The following is a 13268-nucleotide window of genomic DNA, read 5'->3' as shown; positions in this document are numbered from 1 at the left end:
GGATATGACAGAAGAGTCCAGAAATAAACCCTTAACACTTACAGACAATTGATTTGGGGCACAACAATGGGGAAACAGTATTCAAAAGTGGTGCTCTAACAGGATAACAGGATCATCAGTCAGTCAGTCAGTTCAGTTGCTCAGTCGTATAACTCTTTGCGACCCCATGAATTGCAGCACGCCAGGCCTCCCTGTCCATCACCATCTCCCGGAGTTCACTCAGACTCACGTCCATTGAGTCAGTGATGCCATCCAGCCATCTCATCCTCTGTCGTCCCCTTCTCCTTCTGCCCCCAATCCCTCCCAGCATCACAGTGTTTTCCAATGAGTCAACTCTTCATATGAGGTGGCCAAAGTACTGGAGTTTCAGCTTCAGCATCATTCCATCCAAAGAAATCCCAGGGCTGATCTCCTTTAGAATGGACTGGTTGGATCTCCTTGCAGTCCAAGGGACTCTCAAGAGTCTTCTCCAACACCACAGTTCAAATGCATCAATTCTTTGGTGCTCAGCTTTCTTCACAGTCCGACTCTCATATCTATGCACGATCACTGGAAAAACCATAGCCATGACTAGACAGACCTTTGTTGGCAAAGTAATGTCTCTGCTTTTCAATATGCTATCTAGGTTGGTCATAACTTTTCTTCCAAGGAGTAAGCGTCTTTTAATTTCATGGCTGCAGTCACCATCTGCAGTGATTTTGGAGCCCCCCAAAATAAAGTCTGACACTGTTTCCCCATCTATTTGCCATGAAATGATGGGACCAGATGCTAAGATCTTCGTTTAAGCCAACCTTTTCACTCTCCTCTTTCACTTTCATCAAGAGGCTCTTTAGTTCCTCTTCATTTTCTGCCATCAGGGTGGTGTCATCTGCATATCTGAGGTTATTGATATTTCTCCCGTGTAAAGTAATAAATTTGGGCTTTCCTTACACTTACACAAAAATTGACTCTTAAAACACAGGAATAAATCTTTTTGAATCTGGGTTAGGCAAACTTTGCTCAGATAACACCAAAAGCTCAAGTGACAAAAGAAAAAATAAACTGGACTGTATCAGAATTAGTAATTTTTGTGCTCAAGTAATACCATCAAGAAAGACCACAGCAAAGGAAATCATAAACAAAATGAAAAGATAACCTACAGAAAGGGGAAAATATTTGGAAATGAAGTGATCAACAAGGGATTAATCTCCAAAATATATATATATATATACACAAACAGCTCATGCAGTTCAATTAATTAAAAAAATAAAAATTAAAAAAAATAGGCAGAGATCTAAATAGACATTTCTCCAAAGAAGACACAGAGATGGCAAAAAGTACATGAAAAGATGCTCAACACCTCTATTAGAGAAATGCAAATCAAAACTTCAATGAGGTATCACCTCACATCGATCAGAATGGACACCATCAAAAAACCCTACAAACGATAAATTCCGGAGTGAGTATGGAGAAAAGGGAGCTTCCTATACTGTTGATGGGCATGTACATTGATAAAGCCACTGTGAACAACTGAATAAGGTTCCTTGACTAAAAATAGAGCTACCATATGATCCCACAATCATATGGTATATGTCTGGAGAAATCATAGTTCAGAAAGATACATGCACCCCAACGTTTACTGTAGCACTACTTACATAGCCAGGACATGGAAGCAAACTAAATATCTATGGACAAAAGAATGGATAAAGAAGTGGTATATGCATACCATGGAATATTACTCAATCATAAAGAAGAATGAAAATAATGCCATTGCAGCAACATGGATGAATCTAGAGATGGTCATACTGAGTAATGGAAGGCAAAATAGCATATGGTATTGCTTATCTGTGGAATATAAAAATAACATGGTACAAATGAACTTATTTACAAAACAGAAACAGACTCACAGATGTTAAAAAAACAAACTTATGGCTACCAAGGGAGAAGTGGGGGGAGGGATAAATTTGGAAATTGGAATTGACATATACACACTACTATACATAAAATAGATAATTAATAAGGACCTACTGTACAGCACAGAGAACTCTACAAAATACTCTAACAACCTCTATGGGAAAAGTATCTAAAAAAGAGTGAATGTATGTATGTGTATGACTGATTCACTTTGCTGTACAGCAGAAACTAACACAACATTGTAAATCAACCATACTCCAATAAATATTAATTTTTAAAAAAGTGAAAAGACAATCCACAAAACAGGATAAAACTTGCAATCTCATATCTGACAAGGGATCAGAACATATAAAGAACTCTTGACAACTCAATAATAAAGACAATCTGATTAAAAATGGATAAAGGATCTGAATAGACATTTCTCCAAAGATATACAAATGGCCTAGAAGCATACAAAAAGATGCTCAACATTAGCTTTTATAGAAATGGAAGCAAAACCACAATGAGATATCACTTCATAGTCATTAGAGTGGCCATTTAAAAACAAAGCAAAAAGCAGATAACAAGTTTTGGTGCTGATGTGCAGAAATTGGAACCCTTGAGCACTGCTGGTGGGAATGTAAAACCATACTACAAGTGTTCAGGGAAAGTCAGGCAGTCCCTCAAAAGGTTAAACATGGAATTATATGACACAGCAATTCTACTAGGAAGTGTATAAACCAAGAGATATAAAGACATATCTGTATAAAAACTTTAATTCAAACATTTATAAAAGCATTCATAAGAGCCAAAAAATGCAAGTGCAAACATTCATCAATGATGAATGGCTAAACAAAATGTGGTTGATCCATGCAATGAAATACTTCACAATAAAAAGGAATGAAGTCCTGATATATACCACAGGATTCATATAGATGAATCTTGAAAACAGTTAAGTAAGAGGCCAGCAACAAAAGACCACATATTAATATGCATATTGGTATGCACTTCTCATGTTGTTTAGGAGCTAAGTCATGTTTGACTCTTTGCAACCCCACGGACTATATCTCTCCAGGCTTCTTTGTCCCTGGGATTTCCCAGGCAAGAATACTGGATTGGGTTGCCATTTCCTTCTCCAAGGGTTAGGGAAGACATTCATTGGCAGGCGAATTCTTTACCATTGAGCCACCAGAGAAGCCTGCACTTCTCATTGGGGAAATACAAATTAAAACTACACTGAAACACTTTTACAGACTTATTAACTCCAAAATAAAAGCTTGACTGACAATATCAAGTGCTGGTAAGGATGTAGAGCATACACAGCTGATAGGAGTGTAAACTGGTGAAACCACTTTGGCAACTTATTTTAAAATGCATCCCTAAATAGGATGAATTGATAAAGGGGTTGGATGTATGTTAAAACAAATTCAGCAAAATGTTAACTACAGACTAAGTGGTAGGAATATGGGTGTCCAAACAATTCTGTCAACTTCTCTTTATTTTTGAAATTTCTGTAATACAATATTGTGGGAGAAACTAAATTCATATCTGTTCTAATACCCAACATTTCTACTCCTGAATATATACAAATAGGTATTTATGTATATTTAAAAAAGATGTTCATAGTACACTCATACAGACAAAAACTAACACAACCCAAATATACATCAAATAGTAACATGGACTTTAAATATATTTAGGGACTTCCCTGGTGGCTCAGCTGTTAAAAAATCTGCCTGCAATGCGGGAGATCTGGGTTCGATCCCTGGGTTGGGAAGACCCCCTGGAGAAGGGAAAGGCTACCCACTCCAGTATTCTGGCCTGGAGAATTCCAGGGCCATGGGGTTGCAAAGAGTCAGACACAACTGAGCGACTTTCACTTTCTGGTGGTCCAATGGTTAAGACTTTACCTTCCAATGGGTTCAATGCCCAGTCAGGGAGCTATAATTCCACATGCCCTGGGGCCAAAAAACCGATATATAAAAAACAGAAGCAATATTGTAACAAATTCAATGAAGATTTTTAAAAAAATTATCTACATTTAAAAAAGTGTATTTATTCAACTGAATCCTGAACAGGAACGAAAAATAAAGAGCTGCTCCCACGAATATGAAACAACATAACTGAATTTCACAAACAATGCTGAACAAATTATTCAAGTTCAAAATTGGGTAAAAACAATATAAGGTGTTAAGAGGTCAGAAGAGTGGCTACCTTTGGAGAAGGGGCATTGTATGTTGGAGGGATATGAGGGAGCCTTTTGGGGGGCTGGATATTGGCTATATACTGATGGTGGCTATAATATGTTAAGGGCTTCCCTGGTGGCTCAGACGGTAAGGAATCTGCCTGCAATGCAAGTTCACTAGGTTGTGTAGCTAAGGGATTGTTATTTACACTATTAAAGATATAGTCTTTATTATATTATATATAAACAATAAAAAGGTTTTACACACACATATTATACTTAACTGTACAAGACTATACAACTCCCTCTAAATTCATGCTCACCACCTACTGATTATTCTTCTGGCTCCAAGCTCCCCAACTCATAGTTTAATCAGGGCAGTTCTTCTCTTTTATTCATTTTTCATACTGATGTTCATCATTTGATATCTTCAGAAGCTAAAGAGTTATTTTGTGATTCACTGCCCTATATTATCAATTGATCCTCCAACTTAAAAAGTCTGAAACAATTTAATACTTGATTACACTGTTTCACACTGAATAAATGCTTCATGTATATACATTAATCTTGTCTCCTTAAAGCAGTAGCTCTTTAGGGGTAAAGAACTCATTTTTCCTTTTGTCTTCGTGCCCAGCACACACCTAATGACTGGTAGAAGAAGTGAGGTATCAAGTGTCTTGGTTTTTAACCTTAAAGCCTTGCTACTCAGTTTATGGTAAACTGCTTTTTTCCTCAAATATAACAATTAAATTGTTATACAAGATTATGTGCAATTTAACTGGAACAATTATAAAGGTCTCATTCTTCTTAAAATCAGTTAGCTTTATAAGAATTCAAAAAGTTTTAATAAATTTAGGAACTAATATATCTGGAGGATTGCTTTCTTCATTCCCATACTTTCAGATCCCTTATTTACCTTATTGTACGCTCTCTGGATTAAGTAACAAGATTAATTGCTCAACTGCCCTTGGGAACACACTTCAGGTTTGCTAATTAAAAGATAGGTATATGTGCATTCACATTAAAATGAACTCAAAATATTTTTAATTGGTTACAAAAAGAAACTCTTTGAAGACTTTAAAAGCAACATACCACAAAGTCAAACTGAATATCAAAACCAAAAGGTCAGCCAGATTCCCCAAGAGCAGAAAATATATTTAGTTCTCCCTTATCACTTTACTTTTCAATTGATGTAGCAATCTCTTCTGCCATTAAAAACACATACACTTTGCCTATCTATATGCTTGCTTTTCTTCACATCTTGCACTTATATTTCCACTCTGAGTCTTTGGTTATTTTTACCATCTCACTCTTAATTTCATTTATATCACAAGTGCAAAAATCCTGAATATTGAGCAGGTTAACAATATCATAAGTATTTGTTAAATTCAATATTAAAAGTTACTGACAAGTAATCAGCCTCTGGGAATTTGTTACAGTCCTTAAAATATTCTATGATACAGGACAGAAACACAGCACCCCTAACTCTATATCATCCCTAACTCTTTGCTTGAAGAAAGGTAATACATAGAGGATAATTATATTCAGAAATGGCTTGGGGCAGGATGACATCCAATTTAAATTGTATTTATTTACATCATCCTCCTTCCACTCCCTTCCTCATTTCTACAAGTTCTGAAGTTGGCTGAGGCAGTGAAGACAAAAAGTAGTGGTGTAAGTTGAAGAAAAAAGGCAGGGAGAACCTAGAGTAGCCAGTCTGTGACACTTATACTATGTAGAAGGAACCAAATAAAATTAAGATCATTAAAAAAAGAAAATCTAACCTATCTTGAGTATTAAGATTTTTTTAAAGATCAAAATTTTACAAAAAAAATATATACCAGAAAATACCAACTAAAAAATATTTTAAGAAAGTCAAGTTCTCAGACCTTCTGTACCAAGTACTCATTACCCCTATCTTCTCAAGTTACCCTATAATTAGTCCTAGAATTAAACTCTAACACAAACTATCCTAATCTTAAAGGTGCTCATACATTCTTAATGGCAAAGAATCAGCCTTAATTAAAGGACATCCAGAGTGGGAGATCATGCACAGACAAAATTCCTGCAACAATGGTTACAAGTAAACTGCTTATTTAAAAAAAAAGAAAGATGAGGCAAGCTGAACACAGACCAAACTCAAAGGAAAAAAAAATGTAAAGAGATTAACTTTCCCAAAGCTTATGCACTTTATAAATTAGAAGTGATGGGACAAAACTGAATATAGTCAGATAAAATAGTTAACATGGGAGAGAAAAATAGCAGAACCCTCTAAAGTACCAAAGCCAAACACTAAAGCACAGGATTCTGGGAACAATTACACAGAAGTCAACAACCATAAAACTTCACATTCACAGAAAAACACAGTAACCGATTTTCCCATTTATTCAAGTATTTGAGTGTCTGCTATGTGAAAATAGTTCTAGCAATGCAAAGATGAATCATCAGACTTGGATTCTGGAAGGGGAGATGTAACATTGTTATAAAGAATTAAAATCAAATAGGAAAGGTAAAGCGTCCTAAGAAAGGTAAACAAGCGCTAAGTGAGTTCAGATTAAGAAGCTATTCATGTTGGGGGAGATCAGAAAAGGACTTCTAACATTTGAGCTGGACACTGCAAACTAAAATTTACACTGGGAATGATTAAAAGGGGTATTTCTGGGCAATGAGCAAAGGCAGAGGTTGGGAACCAGAAGGCATACATATATACTGGTTTGATCAAAAAGTTCATTTGCATTTCTCTGTCACATCATTCAAAAACTCAAATGAATTTTTTGACCAACCCGAAAGATTATATAGCAAATGTCAGTCTGACTAGAGTACAGATTTTATGTGCGTGTGTGTGTGTGTTCAGTCACTCAGTTGTGTCCGACTCTTTGAAGACTCCACTGACCCACCAGGCTCCTCTGTCCACAGAATTTTCCAGCAAGAGACTATAGAGTGCGTATTTGTGTGAGTGTGTCGGGGGGCAGTTGGCCTTTGGACAGATGTCTGCCACCCTACCTCCCCAGACACCAGCATCTGTAGCAAACTTTCCTTTCAAAAAAAAAAACAAAACACCAAACTCTAGTGGGTTGCCACTTCCTTCTCCAGGCGATCTTCCCAACCCAGGGACTGAACCCTCATCTCTTGCATCTCCTGCATTGGCAGGCAGTTTCTTTGCCACTGTGCCACCTGTAATTTCATATGAGACTACAAAAGCTGGGAAAGTATAAAAGAAGTCAGATTATAACTCTGAATGCTAAGATAGGTCTTTAGTGATGAGTCATGAAGAATCATTAAGGATTAAGAGGCAAGGGAATCTGATCTGGACAGAATCTACTGAATAACAATGGATGAAATGAATGGGGAGAAGAGCAGACATTAAACATCAAATTGTGAGAGGTCATGAAGACCTCAGTTGCAGTGGTGATGGTCTAAGAGGGAGAAGGCAGAGTTCTAGGTCTATAATGTGTAAGCTGCCATTCTCCTCTACTGAGAAACTTTTAAAATCTGAACACATCATTCTCACTTTTAAGAAAATTGTGATCTGGAAAAATAATAAATGTTAAAGCATCAAGAACTAATTAATAAGGTAATATATGATTTCCAGATAAATATTACACGGAAAAAGTACTGTACTGGAAGAAATCAAGAGAGGGAAAAATGAAAGTGGAAGCTTTATTAAAGAGGTTGTAGTTGATCTGCACCTCAATGAAAAGGTAGAACTTTAAGAGGGGAGGGATAAAATCTCACAAACAATTCGATTAGTAAGAGTAAGATATGTTAAATAATTTGTTTATTAAGAGTAAGATATGTGAGATACATTGAGGTAGTTTTCAGCAAAATGGTAAACAAAATACTAGTACATTAAAAATAACACACAAAAAAACCCTCAAAACCTCAATTACCTGAACTTCATAAAGATATCAAAAAAACAAGGTATTATTTATTACAGGTTCGAAAGCTTAAAAATAAGTATTTTCTTAGTCTAGATTTTTAAACGAGAGAGAGTAAAGGAGAGACCACGCCTTAAAAAAACAACTTTCAGTCAGTTTGAAATATCCAAAATGTTATGTTTGTTATTTGTGAAAGAAGCTCCTCAAGACGTAACATAATCTGATAAACCCTCTTCATAGTCTACATATAAGTAACAACCAGGATATGTACTCAGACCCATCTGACTCCAAAACCAGAGCTACAACTGCACTCAGTGCTGTATTATAATTTTTCTTCTGATTTCAAAATCTCATATGTATTAATCACAAAGTGCAGGACAGAAGAGATCAGTAAATCTCAAACTACTGAACATACAACTGATGCAAAACTGAGAGATACCATTTTGTGCAAATATATACCTATTCAGATAAAAATACTGTAAAGAGCTTTTTTGCAGAGGAATGGGGGTCTTTGAGTGACTAGTGGTTTTTCAATTAGTTCACTTACACCTTCCAAGGCTGGGCTATCTTACCTGGCCCTTTCCTCAGCCTTTCATGACTTATCTTCCTTCTAACAACCCTTCTAAGACTGTCCTTGATGGGTAGATTTCCTTTGTATTCTTTTTAAAAATTCCTTCCTTAAAGAGTAGATGGTATGTCAAATTTCTTGTTTTTAATCTTCTAATTCAAGAACAGCTCTAACCTCTTATCTCAGATTTCTTTAAGGACAAGAATTCACATTCTTTCTCATAAACATTTTGTTAAGATTACAAAGGGTTGAAAAAAATTACACTATTTTATCAATGATTATTTTAAACCAGTTACTATATTTAGTATTATTGGGATTAGATTTTTAGGATTGATTTCTTAAAAATGACCCACAATAAAGGAAAAAGGCACTAGGAATATGCATAATTTTTATAAGACATTCAATTGCATTTGCCTCAAAATAAATATATTAATTCATTTAAAGGAAATCCAGTCTTCAACCAGTAACTGAGTGCCTGTTATGTCCCGGCACTATTCTAGGCACTTGGGAAACCACAATTTTTTTTAACACTCCCTTTTCTTCATGGAGTTTACCACCAGCAGGAGAAACAGATAATAATAAATAATGTTAGAAAATGATAAATGCTATGGGAAAATAACAGAACAAGGTAAGCTTAGCAGAGAGCTAAGGTAAATGCAATTTTAAATAGGGTGGTCAGAGAGGATTTAAGAAGGTGACACAATTTGAGTAAAAACTTGAAAGGAAAGGAGTCAGCCATGATGATACCTGGGGGAAAAGTACTCAAGGCACAGAATCAACAAGGGCAAAAGTTCTGGTGTATCCTAGAACAAAGAGGCCAGAGAGGTTAAAGAGAAGCCAGCACGGGTAGAGTAGCAGCAAGGATAAAGAGAGCTACGTATGCGGGCAGAGAGTACAGATCATGTAGGGTTTATGGGACACTAAGGAATCTGGATTTTACTTTGAATGAAATGAGGATTCACAGAAAGTTTGGTAGAGTGTCATGATCTATTTTACCAGAAACAATCTGGATGACAGATTAAATATAGATTAAAGGGAGAGCAAGGGTGAAAGGAGTGAGACCAGTGAGGAGGCTACAAAAGAAACCCAGGAGAGAAATATGTATTTTCCATAAACTTGACCACAGTTTATTTATGCTTACTTTCAAGCATAAATAGATAAAACAAATCTCAGATCCTGCTAATAGGAAATAATTGGATCTTATTGAAGTTTATTATAGAGCTCTTGGCATATATATGTACACACATCTTTTAACTACTCACTGCAGAATACCAAATGCGTTCCTTTACAATCAGTTATTCTCTGAATTTTTAAAACATCCTTTTGTAGCTGAAACTATTCTTTAAAGAAATAAGCCAGTATTTCTATAGCTGTCAATTATATACTATTTTTGAAGAAAAAATAAGTTACTTCTGTTCATTAAAAGTATAAATTATTTATCTTGGATTGGTGTTTCTCAGACAATCTGAATTTTACATTCCTAACACATATTTTACATTCCTAAAACATTTCAGTTCCTTCAGGTAAGACAAATTTTTACAAAAGTTTCTCTTTTTATACTTTTATCTTTGAAGAAATTACTTTCTTCAAATTGATACCAAAGTTGCCTATCAGTATCTGGGTTGTTCATTTCAGGAAAAGGAAACCACGAAAAACTCCCATTGTCACAAACATTTCAAAAAGACCTTTCTACCTGATACCAAAAAAACCCTCTCTTTATTATCTTATCCTCCTGGAAAAGGCAAATATTGAATACAATCTCCATAAATTCTAAAGAAGTTATTCTTAACAATGTATAAGATATACATGTATTTAAGAGAAAGAGTACAATAAGTTGAAGGTATTTTACTTGCTTATAAGAGGACTAAGGAATATAGGAGATTCTGAAATAAAAACTCGTACCTCTAAAAAATTTTTTTCATGAAATGGAAATAAGCACATTGTCCTATAAACATTTATGAAGGAAATCAAGAGTGAAATTTGAAGGAAAGTAAGAGTGAAACAATTTACTTGCTTCAAAGACTCAGGAAAGCACTTAGATTTGGTTTGGATTTTTAAAGAGACTTCTCCTGTGACAATTCTTTGGAAGAAATGGGTGTGTAAACTTACATAACAATACTCCATTTAAATTCATTAATTCACTCAACATTTAAGTGTTCATGAGCCAGAAACTGCACTAAGCACTGGCGGGTAGTCCCTGTTCTCAAGGGCTTAGAGTTTTCCCTTATTCCAGTTACTGAGCAACTACTATGAAGCCAGATGTTGAGGATACAACAAACAGGAAACAGAGTTCCTACCTGCATTCAGCTTATACTGGAGAAGGAGGGAAATGCCTCAAGAATGAGACACACATCTAACTTAACAAGGACAACATATAAGTGTTATATGCGTTGCTTTTGAAAGTGCAGACACTTCCTTCAGGGGAGACACAAAGAAGGGAGTGATTGATTCAGGGCGAAAGGGAGGGGAATTTAGGAACTTCAGATACAGCTCAGCTGAGTCCTCAAAGAGGATTACACGCTCACCTGCTGACCTTGGGGGAAGGGTTCCAGAGAGAGCAATTGGAACTAAGGCAGAGAGGTGTGAATAAGCTGTTGTGTTTGACAGGCCTGGAATATGAATGTGAGGGATAAATCATGGAGTCTTCTGTAAGCCACATGAAAAGACTGGACTTTACCAGCATATATGAAAGGCCCCTGATGGGTTTTATTCAGAAAACCAGCATTTGTGATCAGGTTTTTCTGGTGTGGTGAGACACTGATTAACATAGGAATGAGAAAAGAATAACACTAGATAATGATGTCACCACATGAAACAACAAAGGAGACTGCCCAGTTAGAAAATTAAACCCCAATCAGGAAAAAAAATTAAGCCACTTAACTATCCAAGTCCTTCTGGTAAAGTTTTTAATCAACATCTTGAAATAGTAGAGGAAAGGTTTATATATATATTATGGATTATAACATCTACCTATCTATTTTGAGTTTTCTAAAGAGGGCTTCAGCTCTTTACAAATCGTGTAAAGACATCTGGAGCTGCTGACTGCTGCACAAAAAGCAGTGAAGTCATTTAGAAGACAAGTCTTTGATACACACGGAGAAACCATGAGTAACAGAAGGTATTTCTCAAGTAAGGTTTAAAGGTTTCCAAAGTTCAAGATAATCAAGTTCTCTAAATCAGCGCGTTTAAAAGGTGTGTCACAGGGGTGGAGCAAAAAGAGGAGGGGTTCAGAATTAATACTGTTGTTGCTGTTCAGTCGCTAAGCTGACTCCTACAATTAGTATAAACACACACACACACATAAATATGTATACATATATATGTAAAGAAGCAACTCCATGTTGCTGGAACCAAAATCACTACTTGAAAATCTCCCAAGCACAGGAAGAAATGAACGCCTACTAAATTCAATGAATACAGACAGACGAGAGGGAGGAGAGGAGGATCACACTTTAAAGTATAAATGGGATGTATGTGTGGTGGGGTGGGGTAGTGGGGGGAGGTTAACCACTTATCCAGAACCCATAATCCAGCCGGTGATGAGGAAATCACCTTCGAACCTCACAATGCACATATAAAGGCATGAAAATATCACTTCCGAACTCCACAATCTAGCCACCAGTCACTGGCCAAGGGGATATAGTCACACACTCGAATCCCAGAACTCAAGGACAGAAGTATCCCCACACTGCTCGAAGGGAGGTGAAGGATTCCCCCTACACTGACGATGGGATCAATCACACTTAAACCCAGCCCTAAGGGGGTCCAGTGCCTCTCAGGCCGGGTGTTGCCGAGGCCAGGGACAGTGACAGACAGCCCCGAAGCCCCCACAATCTCCGCCAGAGCCGCCTCTACTCCTCGCACCCCCCTTCCCCAACACACACCCTCCCCTACCTGATATGGCGGCGGCGGCTCCTGATCCGGCTCCGTCCCCTCGCCAAAGCTGGCCCGGTCGGACTGAGACTCGTGAAGCAGGGAGATGTCATCCGAAGTGGGGGACTTGAGGCAGTTCCCCATCTTCTGGAGCTGGGGTGTGTGATCTGGGGGAGGAAGAAAGCAGTGGCGGGGTCGTTCGCACGCTCCGCGGTCAGCCTCGGTCAGCGAGGTGGGGTCGGGCGGCAGGCCGGGGTTCAGGCGGCAGCGGCTCCCCCGGCCCCCGGCGCCGCCGAAGGGCAGCTCATGCCAGTCCCTGGGGCTGGGGGCTTAAGGCTGGGCCGCGGGTTTCCCGGGGTCGCGGCGGTTGCCTCCTGAGGCGGCGGCAGTGGGGGGGGGGGGCGGGGAGACGAAGCACTTCCCCACCCCGCCCCCCCGCGGGGCGGCGGCGGCCACGGAGCTGCTGGGCCTAATCCAGGTCAGGAGTGGGGGGGCGCAGCCGTCGCGGCTCCCTCAGCTGCTGCCTCAGCTGCTACTGCTGGCCCCGCCGACGCCGGAGCCGCAGCCGCGGGCCTCATCCTACTCCGCTTCGCAGCGGCGGCGGCGGCCAGAACGAGGCCAGCTGCGGCCCTGCGTCACGCCGCCGTGCGTGCCCTGGTCCCGCCCCCGGCGCTGGGAGGCGTGGGTAGCTCCGGCTGTGCTCCCTGCTCCTTTGCCACCCCCCTGCCCCTCCCCCGTCCCCAGCAGCTGTTTCTGGGGCTGCGTCAGTTTCTGCTTCTCTGACAGCCTGGGACGCGATTCCGATACCTCTTTTGGGTCTTCGGTTCCTCCCCACGCGCTCTGCTCCCTCTTCGCTTGTCTCAGCTCTTAACTGTGCGTTGTTTTGACAGTC

At 38.8% G+C, this 13268-nt stretch overlaps 1 protein-coding gene across 1 annotated transcript in view; it reads right to left on the bottom strand.

Moving 5' to 3' along the window:
- The window catches only part of RNF11 (ring finger protein 11), a 46476-nt gene extending 33468 nt beyond the window's left edge, over nucleotides 1-13008 (bottom strand). The window contains exon 1 of the mRNA XM_004001961.6: nucleotides 12398-13008. Within this exon, the coding sequence (XP_004002010.1) occupies nucleotides 12398-12520 (123 nt within the window). The 5' untranslated portion in view covers nucleotides 12521-13008. The remainder of the gene's footprint in view (nucleotides 1-12397) is intronic.
- Nucleotides 13009-13268: the final 260 nt, after the last annotated feature.

This window comes from Ovis aries, chromosome 1 (assembly GCF_016772045.2).
Source record: "Ovis aries strain OAR_USU_Benz2616 breed Rambouillet chromosome 1, ARS-UI_Ramb_v3.0, whole genome shotgun sequence".
Lineage (NCBI taxonomy): Eukaryota > Metazoa > Chordata > Mammalia > Artiodactyla > Bovidae > Ovis > Ovis aries.
Note: the sequence above shows the minus strand (reverse complement) of the source record. Positions and strands in the feature narration are given on the sequence as shown.